The sequence below is a fragment of the Micromesistius poutassou genome, assembly GCF_964030765.1.
Source record: "Micromesistius poutassou genome assembly, contig: SCAFFOLD_3369, whole genome shotgun sequence".
Classification (NCBI taxonomy): domain Eukaryota; kingdom Metazoa; phylum Chordata; class Actinopteri; order Gadiformes; family Gadidae; genus Micromesistius; species Micromesistius poutassou.
In genome coordinates, this window is record NW_028178139.1 from 6,091 (window position 1) to 33,011 (window position 26,921).

General features: G+C 42.3%; 1 protein-coding gene across 1 annotated transcript; it reads right to left on the minus strand.

The window, feature by feature from the left end:
* Nucleotides 1-8,769: 8,769 nt before the first annotated feature.
* Nucleotides 8,770-26,721, minus strand: LOC311374732 (protein NLRC3-like). The gene is made up of 11 exons (XM_084490519.1): nt 26,629-26,721; nt 26,358-26,474; nt 26,167-26,283; nt 25,640-25,709; nt 25,234-25,456; nt 21,486-23,316; nt 16,270-16,443; nt 15,364-15,537; nt 13,218-13,391; nt 11,859-11,905; nt 8,770-9,344 (listed from the first exon to the last, which is right to left on the minus strand). The coding sequence occupies exons 1-11, from the start codon at nt 26,709-26,711 to the stop codon at nt 8,782-8,784; spliced, it is 3,573 nt and encodes a 1,190-aa protein (XP_084346645.1). The 5' UTR covers nt 26,712-26,721; the 3' UTR covers nt 8,770-8,781.
* Nucleotides 26,722-26,921: the final 200 nt, after the last annotated feature.

Here is a 26,921-nt window from a genome sequence, read left to right on the forward strand (position 1 = left end):
CCTCAGAGTGGATCTAATGTACCCCTCTCCTCCTCCTCCTCAGAGTGGATCTAATGTACCCCTCTCCTCCTCCTCCTCAGAGTGGATCTAATGTACCCCTCTCCTCCTCCTCCTCAGAGTGGATCTAATGTACCCCTCTCCTCCTCCTCCTCAGAGTGGATCTAATGTACCCCTCTCCTCCTCCTCCTCCTCCTCCTCAGAGTATCTAATGTACCCCTCTCCTCCTCCTCCTCCTTCTGCTCCTCCTCAGACGGAAGAGGAGAAAATGTCTTCCTCTAACTCCCAGTTTCTCATTTGGATCGTGGGGAGAGAGAAGCCGTTTCTCAATTTGCGTTCTCGTGTGTTCTCGTGTACTTGCGTTCTCGATAAACGTCATCAGTGGTAGCCCAAGCACTGTTCCAATTCCAAGTACGCGAGTACTGTCGTAAAACCCGTGTGTGTTCTCGATGCGTTCTCGATGAGGCCGTTCTACCGAGGACGCATCGGAGGTGACTCGTGTGGACTTGGGACCGTTAAATATCCCAGAATGCATCATCGAGTCCGCTGCTGTTCCAATTGCAGAGTGCGTACTCGGGTTCTCGGAAGTCTGTACTTAAAAGTCCGGACTTGCCAAGTACGTACTTCCAAGTCTGCGAGAACGTAGTCCGCGTACTTGGTATTGAGAAACGGCTTAAGTTTAGTTTCCTCAACGTGTCCTTCCTGGCCCCGCCCCCACGGACACATGGTGTGTGTGTGTGTGTGTGTGTGTGTGTGTGTGTGTGTGTGTGTGTGTGTGTGTGTGTGTGTGTGTGTGTGTGTGTGTGTGTGTGTGTGTGTGTGTGTGTGTGTGTGTGTGTGTGTGTGTGTGTGTGTGTGTGTGTGTGTGTGTGTGGTTCTACTAACGTGTAATTAACATAACATAATTGCTAGGCATCGTAACATAATTTCCTGTTATAATGAGGCTGATATAGTTATAGGAACAAATAATAAAGCTGTTGAGAACTCTTCTATTAAAGCTTCATTACTCTTTATAATTAGTCTCATAAAGTTATAGTAAATACTCTTTATAATTAGTCTTATTAAGTTATAGTAAATACTCTTTATAATTAGTATATAATTAGACAGACAGACAGACATTAGTTGATTGTTAGTTACAACAGGTACAGTTTTGCTGCTCGACTGCGGAACTAAAGTCGGGGACTCTTTTGGGGGACGGACGCCCTGTGTTAGCGGGGTGGTAAAACAAGCCATTAAATCAACACCTTTAACTCCACCTGTGTCTTCCGTTGATCAATACACCTCCGATTATTACAACATATAGTATGATCATGCGTTTTATTCGTACAAACAGAACGTGTGTGCGTTTTAAACTCCCCGTTTTAATCCCGCTTTGCGTGCGGTCCCGTTCCTCGCCACTAGATATCGCTGTTCAGTCTGTTCCCATTTTACATTACACCTTTATTAGACAGTGTTCATATAAAACATATATTATTCAGTCTGTTCCCATTTTACATTACACCTTTATTAGACAGTGTTCATATAAAACATATATTATTCAGTCTGTTCCCGTTTTACATTACACCTTTATTAGACAGTGTTCATATAAAACATATATTATTCAGTCTGTTCCCGTTTTACATTACACCTTTATTAGACAGTGTTCATATAAAACATATATTATTCAGTCTGTTCCCATTTTACATTACACCTTTATTAGACAGTGTTCATATAAAACATATATTATTCAGTCTGTTCCCATTTTACATTACACCTTTATTAGACAGTGTTCATATAAAACATATATTATTCAGTCTGTTCCCATTTTACATTACACCTTTATTAGACAGTGTTCATATAAAACATATATTATTCAGTCTGTTCCCGTTTTACATTACACCTTTATTAGACAGTGTTCATATAAAACACATTGTTCAGTCTGTTCCCGTTTTACATTACACCTTTATTAGACAGTGTTCATATAAAACATATATTATTCAGTCTGTTCCCATTTTACATTACACCTTTATTAGACAGTGTTCATATAAAACATATATTATTCAGTCTGTTCCCGTTTTACATTACACCTTTATTAGACAGTGTTCATATAAAACACATATTATTCAGTCTGTTCCCGTTTTACATTACACCTTTATTAGACAGTGTTCATATAAAACATATATTATTCAGTCTGTTCCCATTTTACATTACACCTTTATTAGACAGTGTTCATATAAAACATATATTATTCAGTCTGTTCCCATTTTACATTACACCTTTATTAGACAGTGTTCATATAAAACATATATTATTCAGTCTGTTCCCGTTTTACATTACACCTTTATTAGACAGTGTTCATATAAAACATATATTATTCAGTCTGTTCCCATTTTACATTACACCTTTATTAGACAGTGTTCATATAAAACATATATTATTCAGTCTGTTCCCATTTTACATTACACCTTTATTAGACAGTGTTCATATAAAACATATATTATTCAGTCTGTTCCCGTTTTACATTACACCTTTATTAGACAGTGTTCATATAAAACACATTGTTCAGTCTGTTCCCGTTTTACATTACACCTTTATTAGACAGTGTTCATATAAAACATATATTATTCAGTCTGTTCCCATTTTACATTACACCTTTATTAGACAGTGTTCATATAAAACATATATTATTCAGTCTGTTCCCGTTTTACATTACACCTTTATTAGACAGTGTTCATATAAAACACATATTATTCAGTCTGTTCCCGTTTTACATTACACCTTTATTAGACAGTGTTCATATAAAACATATATTATTCAGTCTGTTCCCGTTTTACATTACACCTTTATTAGACAGTGTTCATATAAAACATATATTATTCAGTCTGTTCCCATTTTACATTACACCTTTATTAGACAGTGTTCATATAAAACATATATTATTCAGTCTGTTCCCATTTTACATTACACACACACACACACACAGTGTGTCAGTGTAAATGTAGGTTAGTCATTTATAATCGTTGTTTAATAGTGAAACTGGACGACAGTTATCTAAAAATAGATCTAAAATAGATAGATTAAATCTAAAATATAATCACAGTCTTAACAACAAGCGTGACGCTGTTAGGTTTATTTTATTACATGAATTGCGTTTCTTTGAACACCGATCTGGGTAACCTGCGGCGTGATAAGGAGCTACGGTAACCATGGGGACGATATATCCCGCCCACCGGTGGAGCCGATACCGGATATCCGGATCTAGACTTCCTCCTCCGTGGGCGGGTCATTGTTTACAGTCCGACCAGCAACTTTAAACGCAAGTATTGAGTTGGAGCTTATATTTTAATTTGCAGACGAGTCTAACGTTGCTCTACTCCCGTTTTCTACACACGACGTGTTTTAATACAGTTTCATGTTTTTTAGAGCTTAACCGAAGTTCAACTCGTATGAATTCGCCTTCCTGGCCACAGAAAATATATGCTGCGCGCAGTTCTCGTTTTGTCCACCAGAGGGCAGGCGTTGACCGACTGAATATTGGCGTGTGTGGGAATATTTTTTAATTTATAACTTATTGTATGAAAAAAATCCAAACTTTAAAAACAGCGGTGTTCGTCTTGTATTGTGGCCTGTAATGTGTAGTTATATATTTTTTATTTTTAGAGATTAAGCGAAGTTCAACTCGTTCCTGACCACAAAATATATGCTGCGTGCAGTTCTCGTTTTGTCCACCAGAGGGCAGGCGTTGACTGGCTGTGAATCAAAGCGTGTGTGGGAACGTTTTTAATTTGTAACTTTATTAATATAATTATAATAAAATAAATATTATTATATAATTATTATATATTATTATACTTATTAAATAATAATATAATTAATTATTTAATAAGGTGCAGCACATTTCTCCTATAAGAGCACAGACTCCTCCTTGTTCCGCCAGTAACCAATCACAGGGCTTGCCTGTTTTGCCAAAGTCATTTGTCTTGTGGCACGCAGCTGCTCACCTGGCGCAGATAAAGCGTCGTCCGTGTAATCAATGAACCTCTGTTGATTATAATAAACGCAGTTCATCCGGTCTGCGTTCTTTACCAGCCCGATCATTGGGGAGAGAGCTTCACCCCCTCCTGCTCCCTGGTTCCTAGCCTTGTGTTTACGGGCTGCTCCCCTGGGTCGTCCTCTCCGCTCCGTTTGTATCTCTGGCTCCGGGCCGCTCTTTCCCTCCTACCTTTGTCAGCGTCTCCTAAGCTGGTGTCGTCTTCCTTTATGGGAGGGATCAGCACAACGTGGGTCACTGCTGGCAGCCTCGCACCGCCTCCCTTTCCAAACTGTAGGGAGTGTGGATCTGAGAGTCTCGTCAGCACACGACCACAACTGATCCAGAGACACTATAGGAGGAGGAGACGCACCACTGAAAAAATCACCCATTGAAATGCACGGGGAGACTCCGTAACGCCAAGACGGCCGTTGTTTGCACGTGTCCCGCCTCTTCCGGTGCCGTTGCTCCAATCGTTTTGCAGGTCCTACGCGGTCGCGCTTTTTGCGACACTTATTATTTTCAATCAGGAGGGAAGAACCAGCAGCTGGAAGCGGCACAAGCAGCATCGACTGGAAAACTTGGACTACCTGTTATCTTGTTGGCTCGGCAGCAAAAGCTAACTTTTAAAGCTGACTTGCTGTCAGTGCAGTGCCGGTGTCGTTATGCCGTCAATGAAAACTGTGTCGTGAAGCATTGCGCATGCGCAGTCCAAGATTACCTGTAAGAAAAAGGGCTTTTAAAACGTTAATTTAATACAAAGCCACCAAACCCTTTCAGCGATTTTAGTCTGTTTTTCATCGTGATTTCAAACATGTGTTTTTTATGCCCCTTAGATCTCGGAAAACGGAGATCCAGCTCTCTCCCTATTCATTAGACAGGGCCCTGGTCTTGTTGAGACCAAATAGCTGCCCGAAAGGCGTGGCCAAGATGGCCGCGAGTGAGAGGACTTGCCTAGAAGGACTTTGACTGATCTGCCACCACTTCGTCCTGGCTCTGGAATAAACACTCATTATATGCGAGTAGCACATTAAACACATGACCCTCTTTAAGCTGACTACCGTCGTGGCCATTCCCCTTTAACAGAGATTGCGTCTGGGCCAGGTGAGATTCCCACTGCAGTAAAGCACACAATACATTGGAAAGCAAAAGGTCCTAGGTTTTAATGCATGCATACATTAGACTCCTCTCTAGCAGAGTGAGTCCTGAATACAGGTTGACATGGTTTCTTATACAGTTTCAGACCCTCCCCACACAAAAGGTTCATCAAAGAAGAGAGGAGAAGACCAAAGGGCAAATTCTTCTCCTTACGACCCTTCTGTCCCAACACCTAGGAATACAACGGTCGGGGTTCACGACAAACAAATGCAAATTCCAGATGCCTGTCTTTGTGACGTTCTCACCCAAAGCACAATGATCAATAGACGGCTGGGAGGAAATGGGCGGGACAATCAGGGTTGAAACTGAGGACACTACAAGTTACACAAGAACAGACAAACTTATCAAACAACAATTCGGATATGTCGATTTCTCCATCACACTACCTTTTATGGCTGGCGCTGAGCCATGTTCCCGTCCCGTCAATACAGTCTGTGGTGATATTCCAAATGACGTTGCATAACTCCTCCTCCACCCGCCCAACGCCGTCCGCCTCTGTACCTTCTTCACTGTTGTGGAAACGTTGTCCTCCCCGTCCCACACGGAGACGAGTCTCTTTAGGGGCTGATAATTCAGCGACCTCATTGGACGGCGTTGTGTCCGTCCCCCGACGTGACCTCAGACAACAGGGCGTGGCGTGGTCACCGTTACTTCTACGGAGATATGTGCTGTAGTCACGGGGCCCTGTGGAGAGCAGACACTGGGCTGAACACGCCGCCACAACCCAACAGTCATTTAGTTTGCTGCTGGCGTTGGGCTTCCTTCCTGCTCCAGCAGCCGCTGCGTTGTTCCTTCAGTACAGAGATCCCAACGTTATCTAGTGTTTGTTACCCAGAACGCGTCCCGACCACTTCTAGTACACGTCTGACAGTCTTCTGCTGGGATCTGTTTGTGTTCAACCCGTTCAGACCGATTGTTTGACTTTGCCGTCTTGTACGGCCGCTACAGCAGTAGTTGTGGTTTTAGCACAACGACTGTTTTAATGGGCTCATGTTTGATCTGTCTGAGTGTTCTCATTGTTGAAAAATTACTGTTTCTGATTCTGTTCATTACTTCAGAAAGGATTGACTGATTCGTAGTCGTAGGTATATCAGAGTCTACGGTTAATATTTTATTTGCCTTGGTTGTAACATTATCCTCTCCTGGTTTGGTTGTGGGGGTCGTTATTACCTCGTCCTGCATGGTCGTTGCAGGACGCCCCCCCCCCCCCCCCCCCGCGACCGGGTCTCCGCCCTGGGGGGGCTACAGCACCCCTACTTCAACTCACTGCCACCTCCCAGCATGCACCTGAGAGACACTAAGAACTACACCTCCCAGCATGCACCTGAGACACTAAGAACTACACCTCCCAGCATGCACCTGAGAGACAGGAAGAACTACGCCTCCCAGCATGCACCTGAGAAACACTTAGAACTACACCTCCCAGCATGCACCTGAGAGACACTAAGAACTACACCTCCCAGCATGCACCTGAGAGACACTAAGAACTACACCTCCCAGCATGCACCTGAGAGACAGGAAGAACTACACCTCCCAGCATGCACCTGAGAGACAGTAAGAACTACACCTCCCAGCATGCACTTGAGAGACAGGAAGAACTACACCTCCCAGCATGCACCTGATGCACCATAGCAACGCATGATACACTGCACACACTGGGATTGGGATCACTGCGACCACTCGGAAGTGATCCCAATCCGTGTGTCCGGCCGTCTGTCTGTGGTTTCTTTATTCAACGGACACAGAGACACTGAGGCACCCCCCCCCCCCCCCCCCCCCCCCCCCCCCCTAACCAAAGCCCAGGGAGGTGGTCCCAGAATAATATCAGAACAACATTATTATTATATTCTTATTATTCTTAAGGCACTTATGTAACATTATTTAGTAATAAAAGGAGAATGATGATGGGCTGAACACACGAGAACATTCAGTTGGATCCACTGAGTTGTTTATTAAAATTATGCTTCATTAACAAATGCAACAGAAAAATAGTCCCTTACATGTACACAATAAACACAAGGACTGAAACAATAGAAGCTGCAGACTTTACTAATCATAAACAGGTGTGCACGTATCTTTAATAACTGAACATGTTCTGCTGCCGTTTGGTTCCCAACAGAACACCAGGAATCAATACTCAGTTTAAAGTCATTTACAACACAGACCTCCTGGTTATTATGAATGAAATATAAAATCTGCTTTAAATCAGGTTCCTTTGGCACCGAGCTGCTCTATTCACACTAACACTGAAGTAATGCATACTAGCCTTTCATGGCTCACAGTAAAACAAACAATCTCTCTTAACCTCTTGTTGTTCCTAAGGTCAGTCTTAAACTGCAAAAGACCCGCCTTCTTTGCTGAAGGTCTAGTCAGTGTGTCTGACAGACACGGTCATAGCACTAGAGGAGCAAGTAAAGGACAGCTAGCTTTACCCAGACCGAGGTCCAATCTACTGAAAAATACCATCATTTACACAACTATTTCATTATGGAATGAACTACCAAAAAAACATACGTTCTAGCAAAAATAGCAAATACAACTTTAAAAAGTCTGCAAAAAAATCATGTGGTCCATAATGTATATACATTTTTAATTTTGTCATTTCTTTTTGTAGCCTTCATATCTTTTTAAACTTTTTTATTAGTCTATTTTTATTTTAGTTTGACATAAGGTCAAACAAGTGATTGTCTGTTGTCTATATTTGATGTTTGGGACCCAGGAAGACTAGCTCTCTCTCTGGTGTGTTGCTAATCGGGATCCTAATGAATCTAATCTCATCTAAATCATCCTTGTTAGGATTAGGACAAAAGTGATGATCAGAGCCCTGGAGAATAAAATATGTTAATGTCTGAAAATGGACAAATATTGTAGCATAAAAAAAACATGTGATTTACCATCAATAGGTATTTAATATACATTTCAAATTAAAAATGAAATCTTAATAAAACCTGCTCAGGTAACCCTATGGAAGATCTTAAAAGTCTCTTCCTTTCATGGTTTACCAGCATCAACTTTTAGGAAGCCCCATAAAAAGGAGGGGGAGACGGGGGGGGGGGAGGAGGGGGAGAGGGAGACGGGGGGGAGAGGGGGAGAGGGAGACGGGGGGGGGAGGAGGGAGAGAGAGAGACGGGGGGGAGGAGGGGGAGAGGGAGACGAGAAAGAAAGAGTGAGAGGGATAGAGAGAGAGAGAGCGAGAGACTATAACTGCCACAGAGACTCTGAGTCATCAGTCCTCTCAGGCCTCCATCAAAAGACACCCATCCTCTAACGCAGAAGCGTGTGTGTGTGTGTGTGTGTGTATTTGTATGTGTGTGTGTGTGTGTGTGCGGGCGTTTGTGTTTGTGTACATGTGTGTGTGTTTGTGTACGTGTGTGTGTGCCCGCCCGCCTGCCCTTTTTTTTTTCCTACAACCGACACAGAGACGCTGAGTCACTGAGTACGTGGACCCCTGCTCGCCCACATCCCCGGACGACGACGGGGGTGTGTGTGTGTGTGTGTGTGTGTGTGTGTGTGTGTGTGTGTGTGTATATATATGTGTGTGTGTGTGTGTGTGCTTACGTGTATATGTGTGTGTGTGTGTGTGTGTGTGTGCGCGCCCCGCCGACCTTTTTTTCTTTCTACAACCGGCACAGAGACGCTGATCCCTCCCCCGACCACAGCCCCGCTACCCTAAACCCAGGGAGGAGGTCCTCCTGGGTGAAGGTGGACCTGAAGGTGTGGATGTGTGTCATTGTGTCTGAGGACCCTCCTCCACCTCGGAACACTCTGTAGAAGGACAGAGTGCCAGCAGGCCGGTCCAGATACACTCCTACTCTGGTAGAGCCAGCGGGGGGGAGACGTATGGCTGTCCATCTACCGTTGTACACGGCAGAGTAACCACCATCATCACAATAAAGACTCCAGGACTTGTTGTTCATTCCAAGCGCGCTGTCAACACCCCATCCTCTCCTTGTGATTCCTCTGTATGTCACTCCTATATCAACACCTTCTTCCCACTCTACCTCCCAGTAACAGCGGCCAGTCAGAGCCTCTCTACACAACACCTGGGGCCAGAAGTCAAATCTCTCTGGGTGATCCGGATACGACTGGTCCTCTCTGACCAGCGTCACCTTTCTGTTGTCCTCAGACAGAGAGAGTCGTCTGTGGGCTGTGTTTGGGTCCAGTGTGAGTTCACAGGCATCTGACGGGAGAACAAGACATGATATTATTCATAATTCCCGAGATATTCCAGGTTATTCGCCCAAAATCCCCCCATTCGTTTCTATTGGAAAATTCAAAAAATGCTGATTCATGCTTCATCCTCTTCAACCACTTAAGACGTCACAACTTGGTCAAAATGACCATCATTACCGTTTACCATCGTTCAAACAATTAAACAAATCTACACATTTGTATCTTCAATAATATGTACACAGAATTTCGATATCATTCATACTTTTTTCAGAATCACAGTTTTAGTTTCATTCCGGATTCGTTTTCAGTTGGTCTCGCTCTAGCCTTCTGACTCAGCTGTTGCTCGTTGAGCAATCAGTGGACTGTCGTACTGTCGTAAAACCCGTGTGTGTTCTCGATGCGTTCTCGATGAGGCCGTTCCACCGAGGATGCGTCGGAGGTGACTCGTGTGGACTTGGGACCGTTAAATATCCCAGGATGCATTTCGCATTCCCATGTTTTAAAATATTAGTATGTAAGCTATAATAATAGGCTATATAGGAACCTTTTACATATATAACAAAAATGTAGGCCTATTCATTCAAAATATTGACATACTATTTTCAAATTAAAGGCTGGGATTTTGTTTTATATAATTTGTTTATATTGTATACGTCGCTGATAGAGGAAACCCATCGCAACGGCAACGAAAATCCCGGTCGGATCCATCCGATCGTGTGTGTGTGTGTGTGTGTGTGTGTGTGTGTGTGTGTGTGTGTGTGTGTGTGTGTGTGTGTGTGTGTGTGTGTGTGTTTTTCTATTCTAATCTGTGTAATTTCTCGCTCATTCGTTATTATTATTATTTGTTATAATAGCCTACTCTCCAACTACATAGGCAGTTAGGCACGCGCATCTGTACCCTACATATAAAAAGTCGTGTGTATATAAATACACACGACAAGCATATCTTTTCATTTATATTCATTCAAAATATTAACATACTATTTTAAAATGAAAGAGGCTGGGGTTTAGTTTTATATAATTAGTTTATATTGTTCAGTAGTTTGAGGCCGTAAAGCACAGTTAACAGAGCTAAGGTGGTGACGTCATCCAGTCCACTGCTGTTCCAGTTGCAGGCGCGTACTCGCGTTCTCGGGAGTCTGTACTTAGAAGTCCGGACTTGCCGGACTACGTTAGCATTAGCGCTGACTTTATCATTACCGTTGAAGTTAGCGTTAGCACTGACGTTAGCAATTAAGTTAGCATTGACATTAGTGTTAGCATTGACGTTAGCGTTAGTGCTGCAGTTAGTGTTGACATTAGCACTGCAGTTAGCATTGACGTTAGCGCTGAAGTTAGCATTGATATTAGCACTGCAGTTTGCGTTGATGTTAGCATTAGCGTTTACGTTAGCATTAGCGCTGACGTTAGCATTAGTGCTGCAGTTAGCGTTGACGTTAGTGCTGAAGTTAGCATTGACGTTAGCATTAGCGCTGACGTTAGCGTTAGCAATTAAGTTAGCATTGACATTAGCGTTAGCATTGACGTTAGCGTTAGTGCTGCAGTTAGCGTTGACATTAGCACTGCAGTTAGCGTTGATGTTAGCATTAGCGCTGCAGTTAGCGTTGACGTTAGCATACTTGGTATTGAGAAACGGCTTCTCTCTCTCCCTCATGGACTAGAACAATGGACTACAATAGTGGACTACAATAATGGACGTTAGCATTGACGTTAGCGTTAGCATTTACGTTAGCATTAGTGCTGCAGTTAGCGTTGACGTTAGTGTTGAAGTTAGCATTGACTTTAGCACTGCATTTAGGGTTGACGTTAGCGCTGAAGTTAGCATTGATATTAGCACTGCAGTTAGCGTTGATGTTAGCATTAGCGTTTACGTTAGCATTAGCGCTGACGTTAGCATTAGTGCTGCAGTTAGCGTTGACGTTAGTGCTGAAGTTAGCATTGACGTTAGCATTAGTGCTGACTTTATCATTACCGTTGAAGTTAGCGTTAGCACTGACGTTAACGTTAGCAATTAAGTTAGCATTGACATTAGCGTTAGCATTGACCTTAGCGTTAGTGCTGAAGTTAGCGTTGATGTTAGCATTAGCGCTTCAGTTAGCATTGATGTTAGCATTAGCACTGCAGTTAGCATTGACGATAGCATTAGCGCTGACACTTGCATTGACGTAAGTGTTGGCACTCACGTTACCGTTTACGTTAGCACTGACATTAGCGTTAGCACTGACATTAGCGTTAGCACTGACATTAGTGTTAGCGCTTCTGTTTATATTATATAGTCTACAATATAACAAGCAGGCCTACACCAAATAAATGAAATGTCTCAAAGGAATACGTCTCTCAAAGTGATTATTGAATGCCATTTATATGGCGTGTGGCGGGTTTAAATATCTATCCCTGGAGTGTTGGCTCCTCTATTATATTATTTACGGTAGCCATTTACGTGGGAGCGCTCAGTGTGGATGGACTTTCCATCTCTAAAGTTAGTGTGTGTTGAGATGAATCAAACAAAACGGACACTTACATCTCTGTGGAGCTGGTTTCAGCCTCCACACTCCACCGTGCTCCACACTGGGGAGACAAAGAGAGAGCAGCATGTTGTCTTTAAACAGGAAACATTATTCACATGTTAACAAAGAGAGAGCAGCATGTTGTCTTTAAACAGGGAAACATTATTCACATGTTTACAAAGAGAGAGCAGCATGTTGTCTTTAAACAGGGAAACATTATTCACATGTTTACAAAGAGAGAGCAGCATGTTGTCTTTAGACAGGGAAACATTATTCACATGTTAACAAAGAGAGAGCAGCATGTTGTCTTTAAACAGGGAAACATTATTCACATGTTTACAAAGAGAGAGCAGCATGTTGTCTTTAGATAGGGAAACATTATTCACATGTTAACAAAGAGAGAGCAGTATGTCTTTAAACAGGGAAACATTATTCACATGTTAACAAAGAGAGAGCAGCATGTTGTCTTTAGACAGGGAAACATTATTCACATGTTTACAAAGAGAGAGCAGCATGTTGTCTTTAGATAGGGAAACATTATTCACATGTTAACAAAGAGAGAGCAGCATGTTGTCTTTAAACAGGGAAACATTATTCACATGTTAACAAAGAGAGAGCAGCATGTTGTCTTTAGACAGGGAAACATTATTCACATGTTAACAAAGAGAGAGTGTGCAGATGGCTCCGCTGCATTCATGTTAGTATCACGTTAGTATTATTATTCACTCGTGATTAAGCACATAATCAACCAGAACTCGCTGATGGCTCGGTGGTTCGTAACGTTGTTAACTGATTAAGGACAGACAGCTAACCTCGTCAGCTGACTGCGTGGGTCACACACTCCGCGCCAATACAATCGTTGGCTTTTTGGTGGGAAACCTACAACCGCTATCGACCACCTCAATGTTAAGGCCTAGCTGCATGCTAACCCCCAGCTCCACGCTTACGCCTAGCTCCATGCTAGGCCACGCCAAATATGAGTGTGTTGCACTCACTATCAATAAATATTTTATAAAAGTACTCTGAATCCTAATTTACTGACTCATCATGCCTGGCTCCATGTTAACATCCAGCTCTATGCTAACCAATCATTGGCCAATCAAAAAACAAACACACTCAAACGTCTGGTTTTAAACCAACACATTAATTCACCAGACAGTTAGTGCCAAACACAGCAATATGCCAAATGTTAATGTGTTGCACTAACTATCAATAAATATAATTCTATAAAAGTCGTCTGAATCCTATTCTGCCGTCTCATCACTTTCTACACAACATGCATTACAACTGCGTTTTGAAAACACTTCATCTAGCAGTGGCTTGAACCCTTGTAGGAGACTTTGTCCCCGAGTGGAGAGCTGTCCTCTCCATACCTGAGAGTGTCCAGTCTCCAGCGTGGATCCTCCAGTCCAGCAGAGAGCAGCGCAGCTCCTGAGTCTCCTGGGTGATTGTAGCTCAGGTCCAGCTCTCTCAGATGGGAGGGGTTGGAGCTCAGAGCTGAGGCCAGAGAAGCACAGCCTTCCTGTGTGACCAGGCAGTCAGACAACCTGCACACACACACACACACACACACACACACACACACACACACACCATTTATTTTATCTAGCAGTTCGTACCAAATTAAACACATTTAGAAAGTGTATTCATTCCATATGGAGGACAATGAGATATTCTTCTGTTAGTTCTGGAGTCAGGAGAAGTCTGCTGTGTTTGGTACGCTAAGACCGTTTATCCACAGGTTCTAACATTGTGTAGAACCAGGGAGTGTTTTGTCAGCAGGGAAAAGATCAACAGAAATGCATCGGACATGAGCAGCACTACACCAAACTAATATGATGTTAATGTAGCAGCATAGAAATAGGGTTGCCTTGCTGCAGTTAATTGCGTCAGCTGACCACTAGGGCGGCAGTACATAAGTACGGCCCTCCTTCTTGTGCTCTTACTGATGCATCATTTCCGGGTCAGGTGTTTGCCCGTGTAGGTAATGCGCCGTGCCCCTGCTGCGTCTACTGTTTCGTTTCATTTATCACTGTGTCCTCATGCTTAAAGCCGGTGTGTTTTCACTGCAGAGCAGCGACTGCGTGCTCTGTTTAGTCGCTGGTTCTCTCGAGCGGTAAGTGTCCTCTCTCTCTGTGTTACACCGAATGCTATCCTGTAGCTAATGCTAGTGTGGTCACAGGTAGATGTCCCCTGCCGTGTGTCTCTCTCTCTCCATCTCCCTGTGCAGGTTTGACTTTGAAAACGGGTATGCTACCTTAAATCTAGCCTCCAAAAGCCTTGATAAATGTAGCTTAGCCATACTAATTTTATGTTTATTGACAAGGAACGCTCATCAGCTGGCCGAAAACTATAGGTGGCGATTTATCTGACTCCGCCACCAGCTGATTAGCTTTGTCTACAGCTTTGTCTGCTGTTTGTCTCTGCTGCTAATCACACCGTTTGTCTCTGCTGCTATATACGACGTTGTCCCTTGCTTTGTCTCCGGCAGCCATTTATTCCTTGCTGCTCTGTGCTGCTTGGTGGTGCTGCTGTTGCTGGCTTTTGGCTACAGCCGGCTTGCATGGTGGACTGCCGACACCACACTTTTAACCTGTTTATCCCTTAAATTTGAGCCCAATGATTTTCAGGAGTTAATCCCTTAATTTTGTTTTGTTTTCTGTACTTATGTTGATTAAGTAAATTGTTTTGTTAAGTTTATTTTGAACTATTTCCTTTATGCTTTATGTTGTATATTGCTTCATACATTTTGTTAATTATTTCCGTTGTAACTTCCTTTTTGTTTCCTTCTCAGTGGCTGCAGGCTGGTGGTGGTGCTGGTGACGTGGGTGGTGGTGTCCCTCATTCTTGTGTGCTGTGCTTCCTTGGATTTGGTGATGCCAGTGTGTGACTGCCACGTGTGTCTGGGTGAACCATTTCCCTTTAATTTATTCCTGTTGAGTCCCCTTCCCCTTCACCTGCTCTTTCCCCACCAGTAGGCCTGTGATAATATATATATCTTATTAAACAAAGTATTTTTCAAAACTGGGAACCACGTGTCTTGCCTGTTGAGTGGAACAAACCTGTGTTTTTGATCAATGTAAAATAATATATAATAATTCCTTGGGTGCAATTCCCAAGGTGGCGTTGTCAAGCAACCTAAGATTCACATTGAGAGCCTCCACGCCGCCACATTAATAAAGGACATCTTTACTGTTCAATATGCTTCACTTTACCACGGCCAGTGATGTTTTAGTGGTGAGGGGTGCATTATATTAAGATCACAGCACGGCTAAAGCCTCATCACCATGTCTACACTAATGACAACTCCTCAGCTCTCATCAGCTGACCAGAGTTACATAACGTATAACATACTAGCAGTTAACAGGTCAACAACCCCTAACCCCCACATCAGCTGACCAGAGTTACATCACGTATAACATACATATCGATATTGATAACAGTCCACCTAGTCGTGGATCATCCCTTACATATTAAACAACCCCAAGACGCAGTTTGAAGAAGAGGCTGATAACTGACCTGAGAGTTTCCAGTGTACAGTTTGGACTCCCCAGTCCAGCAGAGAGCAGCTTCACTCCTGAATCCTTCAGATCATTGGTACTCAGGTCCAGCTCTCTCAGTCTAGAGGAGTTGGAGCTGAGAACTGAGGCCAGAGAAGCACAGCCTTCCTGTGTGATCAGGCAGCCAGACAACCTGCACACACACACACACCATTTATTCTTTCTGGTTGAGAGCAGTTTGTACTAAAGTAACCACATTTATAAAGTGTAGGCCTATTCATCATTCCATTTGGAGGACAAGTTAAAGCTTTATAAAATATATTTTTTATAGTAATATCCAAACAGAATTTCAATATCATTTATACTTTATTCAGAATCACAGTTTAAGTTTAATATGGCTTCGTTTTCAGTTGGTCTCATTGATTTACGTTGACGCCAGAGCGTGAGGACGTTCAGGCAGTGTTGCCAGATTGGGCAGTTTTTCCCACAGATTAAAGAACGTTAATGTCACAATAAAAAAATTGACACTGTTTAAATGGGTTCTGCGTTAATGCCGTTAATAACGCGTTTCACTGACATCACTAATATTAATATTACTTTTTATTTCAGTACTATGAATAACATGTATTACAAAAGAATACGTTATTCATAATACTGAAATAAAAAGTAGATCTACAGAGATGTTTGTGGATAATTATACATTTTATTCCAATATTATGTATATTGTGTTGTGAGGAGAATGAATAACCGAGTGAGCAAAAAAATACTTTTCGAGCACAAGAGCAAAGACGGCATTTGTCCGCGTGGGGGTGTCAGTTGCGTGCTGCTTTACTTTACGTGCACACTGTTATGGATGTAAATCTGTTGAATGTCTTCTGATATTGAACCTTGTGGTATAACTGTTTGTCCACTGAGTAAAACTGACCTGAGAGTTTCCAGTGTACAGTGTGGACTCCCCAGTCCAGCAGAGAGCAGCTCCACTCCTGAATCCTGCAGATCATTGGTACTCAGGTCCAGCTCTCTCAGACTAGAGGAGTTGGAGCTGAGAACTGAGGCCAGAGAAGCACAGCCTTGCTGTGTGATCAGGCAGCCAGACAACCTGCACACACACACACACACACACACACACACACACACACACACACACACACACACACACACACACACACACACACACACACACACACACACACACCATTTACTCTTTCTGGTTGAGAGCAGTTCGTACTAAAGTAACCACATTTATAAAGTGTATTCATCATTCCATTTGGAGGACAAGTTAAAGCTTTATATATTTTTTATAATAATATCGAAAGAGAATTTCGATATCATTTATACTTTATTCAGAATCACAGTTTAAGTTTCATACAGCTTCGTTTTCAGTTGGTCTCATTGATTTACGTTGACGCTAGAGCGTGAGGACGTTCAGGCAGTGTTGCCAGATTGGGCGGTTTTTCCCGCAGATTAAAGAATGTTAATGTCACAATAAAAAATTTGACGCTGTCTAAATGGGTTTGCGTTAACGCCGTTAATAACGCGTTTCACTGACAGCACTAATATTAATATTACTTTTTATTTCAGTACTATGAATAACATGTATTACAAAAGAATACATGTTATTCATAATACTGAAATAAAAAAGTAGATCTACAGAGATGTTTTGTGGATAATTATACGTTTTATTCCAATATTATGTATATTGTGTTGTGAGGAGAATGAATAACCAAGTGAGCAGGAAAATACTTTTCGAGCACGAGAGCAAAGACGGCATTTGTCCGCGTGGGGGTGTCAGTTGCGTGCTGCTTCACTTTACGTGCGCACTTTTATGGATCTAAATCTGTTAAATGTCTTTTGATATTGAACCTTGTGGTGTAACTGTTTGTCCACTGAGTAAAACTGACCTGAGAGTTTCCAGTGTACAGTGTGGACTCCCCAGTCCAGAAGAGAGCAGCTTCACTCCTGAATCCTGCAGATCATTGGTACTCAGGTCCAGCTCTCTCAGACTAGAGGAGTTGGAGCTGAGAACTGAGGCCAGAGAAGCACCGCCTTCCTGTGTGATCAGGCAGCCAGACAACCTGCACACACACACACACACACACACACACACACACACACACACACACACACACACACACACACACACACACACACACACACACACACACACACACACACACACACACACATTCTTTCTGGTTGAGAGCAGTTTGTACTAAAGTAACCACATTTATAAAGTGTAGGCCTATTCATCATTCCATTTGGAGGACAAGTTAAAGCTTTATAAAATATATTTTTTATAATAATATCGAAAGAGAATTTCGATATCATTTATACTTTATTCAGAATCACAGTTTAAGTTTCATACAGCTTCGTTTTCAGTTGGTCTCATTGATTTACGTTGACGCTAGAGCGTGAGGACGTTCAGGCAGTGTTGCCAGATTGGGCAGTTTTTCCCGCAGATTAAAGAACGTTAATGTCACAATAAAAAATGTGACGCCGTGTAAATGGGTTTGCGTTAACGCCGTTCATAACGCGTTTCACTGACAGCACTAATATTAATATTACTTTTTATTTCAGTACTATGAATAACATGTATTACAAAAGAATACATGTTATTCATAGTACTGAAATAAAAAGTAAATCTACAGAGATGTTTTGTGGATAATTATACATTTTATTCCAATATTATGTATATTGTGTTGTGAGGAGAATGAATAACCGAGTGAGCAGGGAAATACTTTTCGAGCACGAGATCAAAGACGGCATTTGTCTGCGTGGGGGTGTCAGTTGCGTGCTGCTTCACTTTACGTGCGCACTTTTATGGATGTAAATCTGTTGAATGTCTTCTGATATTGAACCTTGTGGTGTAACTGTTTGTCCACTGAGTAAAACTGACCTGAGAGTTTCCAGTGTACAGTGTGGACTCCCCAGTCCAGCAGAGAGCAGCTTCACTCCTGAATCCTGCAGATCATTGGTACTCAGGTCCAGCTCTCTCAGACTAGAGGAGTTGGAGCTGAGAACTGAGGCCAGAGAAGCACCGCCTTCCTGTGTGATCAGGCAGCCAGACAACCTGCACACACACACACACACACACACACACACACACACACACACACACACACACACACACACACACACACACACACACACACACACACACACACACACACACACACACACACACACTTATTCTTTCTGGTTGAGAGCAGTTTGTACTAAAGTAACCACATTTATAAAGTGTAGGCCTATTCATCATTCCATTTGGAGGACAAGTTAAAGCTTTATAAAATATATTTTTTATAATAATATCGAAAGAGAATTTCGATATCATTTATACTTTATTCAGAATCACAGTTTAAGTTTCATACAGCTTCGTTTTCAGTTGGTCTCATTGATTTACGTTGACGCTAGAGCGTGAGGACGTTCAGGCAGTGTTGCCAGATTGGGCAGTTTTTCCCGCAGATTAAAGAACGTTAATGTCACAATAAAAAATGTGACGCCGTGTAAATGGGTTTGCGTTAACGCCGTTCATAACGCGTTTCACTGACAGCACTAATATTAATATTACTTTTTATTTCAGTACTATGAATAACATGTATTACAAAAGAATACATGTTATTCATAGTACTGAAATAAAAAGTAAATCTACAGAGATGTTTTGTGGATAATTATACATTTTATTCCAATATTATGTATATTGTGTTGTGAGGAGAATGAATAACCGAGTGAGCAGGGAAATACTTTTCGAGCACGAGATCAAAGACGGCATTTGTCTGCGTGGGGGTGTCAGTTGCGTGCTGCTTCACTTTACGTGCGCACTTTTATGGATGTAAATCTGTTGAATGTCTTCTGATATTGAACCTTGTGGTGTAACTGTTTGTCCACTGAGTAAAACTGACCTGAGAGTTTCCAGTGTACAGTGTGGACTCCCCAGTCCAGCAGAGAGTAGCTTCAATCCTGAATCCTGCAGATCATTGGTACTCAGGTCCAGCTCTCTCAGACTAGAGGAGTTGGAGCTGAGAACTGAGGCCAGAGAAGCACCGCCTTCCTGTGTGATCAGGCAGCCAGACAACCTGCACACACACACACACACACACACACACACACACACACACTTATTCTTTCTGGTTGAGAGCAGTTTGTACTAAAGTAACCACATTTATAAAGTGTAGGCCTATTCATCATTCCATTTGGAGGACAAGTTAAAGCTTTATAAAACATATTTTTTATAATAATATTGAAACAGAATTTCGATATAATTTATACTTTATTCAGAATCACAGTTTAAGTTTAATACGGCTTCGTTTTCAGTTGGTCTCATTGATTTACGTTGATGCTAGAGCGTGAGGACGTTCAGACAGTGTTGCCAGATTGGGCGGTTTTTACCGCAGATTAAAGAACGTTAATGTCATAATAAAAAAATTGACGCAGTTTAAATGGGTTTGCGTTAACGCCGTTAATAACACGTTTTACTGACAGCACTAATATTAATATTACTTTTTATTTCAGTACTATCAATAACATGTATTATTTTGTAATACATGTTATTCATAGTACTGAAATAAACAGTACTATCAATAACATGTATTATTTTGTAATACATGTTATTCATAGTACTGAAATAAAAAGTAGATCTACAAAGATGTTTTGTGGATAACTATATGTTTTATTCCAATATTATGTATATTGTGTTGTGAGGAGAATAAATAACCAAGTGAGCAGGAAAATACTTTTCGAGCACGATAGCAAATACAGCATTTGTGCGCATGCTGCTTCACTTTACATGCACACTTTTATGGATGTAAATCTGTTGAATGTCTTCTGATATTGAACCTTGTGGTGTAACTGTTTGTCTATTGAGTAAAATTGACCTGAGAGTTTCCAGTGTACAGTGTGGACTCTCCAGTCCAGCAGAGAGCAGCTTCACTCCTGAATTCTGCAGATCATTGGTACTCAGGTCCAGCTCTCTCAGACTAGAGGAGTTGGAGCTGAGAACTGAGGCCAGAGAAGCACCGCCTTCCTGTGTGATCAGGCAGCCAGACAACCTGCACGCGCACACACACACACACACACACACACACACACACACACACACCATTTATTCTTTCTGGTTGAGAGCAGTTCATACTAAAATAACCACATTTATAAAGTGTATTCATCATTCCATTTGGAGGACAAGTTAAAGCTTTATTGATACTTTACTGAGATAAAGCTGTGTCACCCTGTCTGAGAACAGGAAGGGGAAGTGGGGAGATGACATCATCACAGACAGTAGAACTTCCTTCACATGGATGTGACAGGATCTTAAACAAATGCACCTTTCTCAATAGCTACAACTCAGATGAGATATTGTTTGGTTAGAGTCAGGAGAAGTCCGCTGTGTTTGATATGCTATGACCGTTTCTTCACAGGTTCTAACATTGTGTAGAACCAGGGAGTGTCAAGCAGGAGCAGCACTTACTGGAGTCTAGAATAACCAGTTTGAAGAAGAGGCTGATAACTGACCTGAGAGTTTCCAGTGTACAGTGTGGACTCCCCAGTCCAGCAGAGAGCAGCTTCACTCCTGAATCCTGCAGATCATTGGTACTCAGGTCCAGTTCTCTCAGACTAGAGGAGTTGGAGCTGAGAACTGAGGCCAGAGCTTCACAGCATCTCTCTGACAGATGACAGCCATTCAGCCTTCACAGAAAATGAACAGGAACATGTTGTGTTTCAAATAAGTCTTTAACAATGAAGTAATTGTGTTGAAATCTATATTTGTAAATGTTTTATTACTTAAATCTAACATACATTAGTTAATACATTAGATCTTAGATAATCATAGATAATTCTTATGGATTGGGTGTACAATTTTGAATATTGTATAGCTGTTTAAACATCTTTTCTCATTGTTTTTTTAGATCAATATTAATTTTACATTGTTGTATTACGATAATTGGGGTTCTTGTAATGTAATACATGTTATAAGTGCACCTACAGAGATGTTTTGAATATTATTATAACTTATTTTCTATTTTTACTTATATTTTGTCGTGTGTTGTAATACATGTTATAAGTGCACCTACAGAGATGTTTTTCATGTTACTATAAATTTTATATTCTAGTTTGATGTATTTTGTGTTGTGTCATTAGTACACTTACAGAGATGTTTTGGAGGCTTTGACTGCTGGCAGCAGCCTCAGAAGACCCTCCTCTGAAGCGGAGAATTTCTTCAGGTCAAACACGTCCAGCTCCTCTTCTGATGTCAGTAGGATGAAGGCCAGAGCGGACCACTGAGCAGGAGAGAGAGATTCTCTGGAGAGACTTCCTGATGTCAGGTACTGTTGGATCTCCTTCACTAGAGAACGGTCGTTCAGCTCATTCAGACAATAGAACAGGTTGATGCTTCTCTCTGGAGAGAGATCGCCATTTATCTTCTCCTTGATGTAAGACACGGTTCCCTTATTGGTCCATGAGCTATTTCCTGTCAGTCCCAGCAGACCTTTTTTAATCTGAGTGGTCAGTGATCTACCTTTTTTCTGTCCCAGCAGACCTCGTAGGACAATCTGATTGCTCTCCAGAGAGAGGCCCAGGAGGAAGCGGAGGAACAAGTCCAGGTGGCCGTTCTCACTCTGTAAGGCCTTGTCCACAGCACTCTGGTAGAGGAAGAGTTTATCTTTCCTGGAGGTTTGTAGTTCTTCTGTGAGCAGATTGACACCAGTGTTGATGAAGGACAGAAAGACATGAAGGGCAGCCAGAAACTCCTGGATGCTCAGATGGACAAAGCAGAACACCCTGTCCTGGTACAGCCCACACTCCTCTTTAAAGATCTGGGTAAACACTCCTGAGTACACTGAGGCTGCTCTGATATTGATGTCACACTCTGCCAGGTCTGCCTCATAGAAGATCAGGTTGCCTTTCTCCAGCTGGTTAAAAGCAAGTTTTGCCAGAGAAACAATGATCTCCTTGCTCTCTGAACTCCAGTCTGGATCAGTTTCAGCTCTCTCATGGTACTTCCTGTCCCCCTGTATGGACTGAACCCTCAGGAAGTGGCTGTACATCTGAGTCACCGTCTTAGGCATCTCTTCAATGTGGGATGTTTTGAAGATGTCCTCCAGAACTGTAGCAGTGATCCAACAGAAGACTGGGATGTGACACATGATGTGGAGGCTTCGTGATTTCTTGATGTGGGAGATGATTGTGCTGGCCAGCGTCTCCTCTTTGAATCTCTTCCTGAAGTACTCCTCCTTCTGTGGGTCGGTGAACCCTCTCACCTCTGTTACCATGTCAACACACTCAGAAGGGATCTGATTGGCTGCCGCAGGGCGTGTGGTTATCCAGATGCGAGCGGAGGGAAACAGGTTGCCCCTAATGAGGTTTGTCAGCAGAACGTCCACTGAGGTCGGCTTTGTGACATCAGTCCAGGTCTGGTTGTTCTGGAAGTTCAGAGGAAATCGACACTCATCCAGACCATCCAAGATGAAGACGACATGGAACCGGTCGAATCTGCAGATTCCTGCTTCTTTCGTCTCAATAAAGAAGTGATGAAGAAGTTCCACCAAGCTAAACTCTTTCCCTTTCAGTAAATTCAGCTCTCTGAAAGTGAGGAGAAATGTGAAGTGTATGTCATGGTTGGTTTTGCCTTCAGCCCAGTCCAGAGTGAACTTGTGTGTTAAGACGGTTTTACCAATGCCGGCCACTCCAGTTGTCATTATTCTTCTGGTTGGTTTGTCTTTTCCAGGTAAGGGTTTAAAGATGTCTTCACATCTGATTGGTGTTTCTTCCTTGGCTGGTTTCCTGGAAGCTGTTTCAATCAGTCTGACCTCATGTTCCTTGTTGACCTCTCCACTGCCTCTCTCTGTGATGAAGAGCTCTGTGTAGTAGTCATTCAGACCTGTTGGCTGTCCTGCTTTAGGGATTCCCTCAACCACACTGTTGGACTTTGTCTTCAAATTAAACTTGAATTTACGTTGGCACTCGACAGAATCAGATCCTAAATGAGAAAACAACAGAAGACATCAGTTAGTGGATGGTGACATCAGTGGAAACATGTCAATATTTCCTCTTAAATTATCAACTTCATGATATTTAGTGGCTTCATTACTTGTGTTTCGAGAAGCTTTTTGTTTGTTATTTCCACAGCAATATGATTGGTCTAATGATAATAATAGTAATAATAATAATAATAATAATTAAAACTGTGCGCAGTGATGAACGGGACCTCGTAACATGTGCGCTTATTTAAAACTGTGCGCAGTGATGAACGGGACCTCGTAACATGTGCGCTTTTTTAAAACTGCGTGCAGTGATGAACGGGACCTCGTAACATGTGCGCTGCCACGAGGTCCCGTTCATCACTGCGCGCAGTTTTAATTTTAATTTTTAGCGAATTCATGTAATCTGTAGAAGCAGATGAGATACATTCCCTAGGAGGAGTTTGTTGAAATACAAGGCGAAAAAGTGAAAAAATTCCATGAAAAACGGCCAACTTTGAAGGCACGCCACGGACACACCCTTCAACGTACAGTCACAAATAACACAGCGTTGGTTGAGCCCCATTTTTTGACTGTACTGACCAATTGTGAAGCAGATCCGATAAATTCCCTAGGAGGAGTTCGTTCAAGTACAAGGCGAAAAAAGCGAAAATAAGAGCACGGAATTCTAAACGGCCAACTTTGAAGGCACGCCACGGACACGCCCATCAACGTACAGTCACAAATAACACGGCGTTGGTTGAGCCCCATTTTCTGACTGTACTGACCAATTGTGAAGCAGATCCGATAAATTCCCTAGGAGGAGTTCGTTGAAATAGAAGGCGAAAAAGTGAAAATTGCCGCCGAGAGTGCAAATGAAAGTGAATTAAAATTTCTGACATCCAATGGGTTTTGGAGCATGGGTCCAAGAGGCTTTTCTGTAGGTATTGTCATGTTGTACGTGCATACCGAGTTTCATACATATTGGTGAAACGTGGCGCAGGGGCTGCATTTTAAAGTTCCTGTAGGGGGCGCTACAAATACGACAATCACGATTTTTGGTATGTGAGCTAGAGGCACCACTCTACACGTGTCCTGTGAATTTCATATTGATAACTATTACGGTCTCCGCAGAGTGATCGACCCTCCTCTGGCGGCCATGTTGTTTTGCCAATCAACTTCATTTTACTTGAGCAGTTAGAACTTTGGTCCCCAACGGCCACTGAGTTGGTCCCGCTCAAATCAAACATTGCGTCTATGAACTGTGGCTATTTTAATAACAGGCCACGCCCATTTCTAAGCCACGCCCCATTTGAAAAAATGTTGACTTTATCTTGTTCAGAATTTGATTCTGAACAACTTTAGTAGAGGGGTCCAAGATCGTAGGAGTCCAACTTCATGTAGATATGTGCAATTTACTATTTTTGGGGTGAAAAACACACCCCTTTTCGAACTCAATGGCTCATGGGTACTTTCAAATTTATTGTACAGACTAATCCTTATGTCAGATTGAAGGTAATGGGCCATAGATGATATGTGCAATGATAGTGAATCAGTCTAAAGTAACTTGATATGCTGATATAACAAGATAGTGCTGCATCTCTTCCACTGAGTTATTCTGCTGTTGATTTGCAGTTTATTGTTTAACATTCTTTAACCTGATAGACCTACAATAACCCTACATATCTGGATCAAACCATTTAACCTGATAGACCCATAATAACCCTACATATCTGGATCAAACCATTTAACCTGATAGACCCACAATAACCCTACATATCAGGATCAAACCATTTAACCTGATACCCCACAATAACCCTACATAGGAAGGTGAAAAATCTTACATTATGTCATTTACTCTGAACAGAAGAAATAAGAGTCTCATACGACGCTTCAAAATAATTATTCATTCTGTTTTCAAAATAAGAGTCTCTCACCGCCCCTCAGTGTGTCGGCCAGTCCCTCCTGGTTCATCTCCATCAGGCAGAGCTTTGTGATGTCTACCACTCCCTCTATGGCGCGCCTCCTCTGCTCCTCCTTCTTACCATCCACCTCCTCCTCCCTCTGACTCTCTGAGCATTGTGGGTAATCTGGGAAGAGATCCCTCCAGAGCTTCTTCAGCTCCTTGTCTAGAAAAGCGTGTGCCTTCTTCTCAGCCCTCTGGAACAGAACAAACATCAAAGAGAACTTTAGTGTGAACTCACTGAGGACATCAGAAGCATCTGTCCTGGATTCACGTCCCGCTGGTCTGAAGAGTCTCCACGAGGCTATGAGCACCACAAGAGATGCTTTCTAATGTTCATGTAGAGCTAAAGTCAAACGTCTTGGTGGACATTTACACACCTTGATCAGCTCTGTTTGATGCTGCTGTACAGACTGACCACTGGTAACCTTTGACCTCTGGTGGGGTTGTCTGTGGAGAGAACACACACACAGTAAACATACAAGGGGGGAGCGGTTTGAGAGAGAGAAAAAAAGAATATTATTGTCTGCAATTATGTTTATATTTATACTGTGCAAATGTAATGTGTAATTGTATTCATTTAGTTATTATTCAAAGTTTTGTATCGTTATTTAATTGAATTGTATTTTTATCACTTAATCTCTCTTTCGCTGTATGACTCTTGTGTGAAGTGATTCCTCCGTGTGGGATTCATAAAGTTGTTCGTATTTTATCTGCTTGTGGATGTTTTATTGGTAAATGGCTTTGTGTGTGTGTGTGTGTGTGTGTGTGTGTGTGTGTGTGTGTGTGTGTGTGTGCGTAAGGAGTACATAGGTAAACCAGTAATCCTCTTAATTTAGTTAATGATTTATTGTGAGAGAGTATCAGTAGAGTCTGATAACAACCAACTGGTCTTTAAAACTCCTACTTCTCCTCTCTGGAGGGGCGTCCATCTTTGAACACTTCAGGTACACCCATAGACCAGTCACTCTTCATGGAGACACAGCTGGGTCCAGGGGAGTCTGCTCTCTCCTGCTGGACTCTTCTAGAAAAACATGAACCATGATTTATGGATGTTTGATAGAATCTGTTTCTTTATAATATCTGGTAAATGCTCACCCTTTCTCAATAGACTGATTTCCATCTTTAAACACTTCAGGTACACCCATAGAGTGGTAACTCTTCATGGAGACACAGCTGGGTCCAGGGGAGTCTGCTCTCTGCTGCTGCTCTGGTCTTCAACACAACACACACACACACACACACACACACACACACACACACACACACACACACACAGCTGTTACTCAGACTAATGATGGAGTCATGATATATCACCGCTGAGCTCTGAGATGGACAACAGTCACAGACAGTGAGATCCTCTTCTTACCTCTTAGCTTTGCTCTGGCGGCCATGTTCCCCAGACAGAGTGGTCTTAGAGGTAGGACCCCCCTCCTCTCTCTCCTCATCCATAGCAGACTGGAGACCTGACACAAACACAACTCCATATTGTTTCTACGGCCATTCAGCGTTTGTTTTAATTCTGCTTTTATATAAGTTGCTTTTTGCCAGTCACAGGGGGCTGTTGTCTGTGGGACGAGAGGCAGGGTGGTCTTTCCTGGACGTAGATTCATAGACCCTCTTATTCTCATTGAGGGTAAAGATGTGGAGATGCCTCCCAGA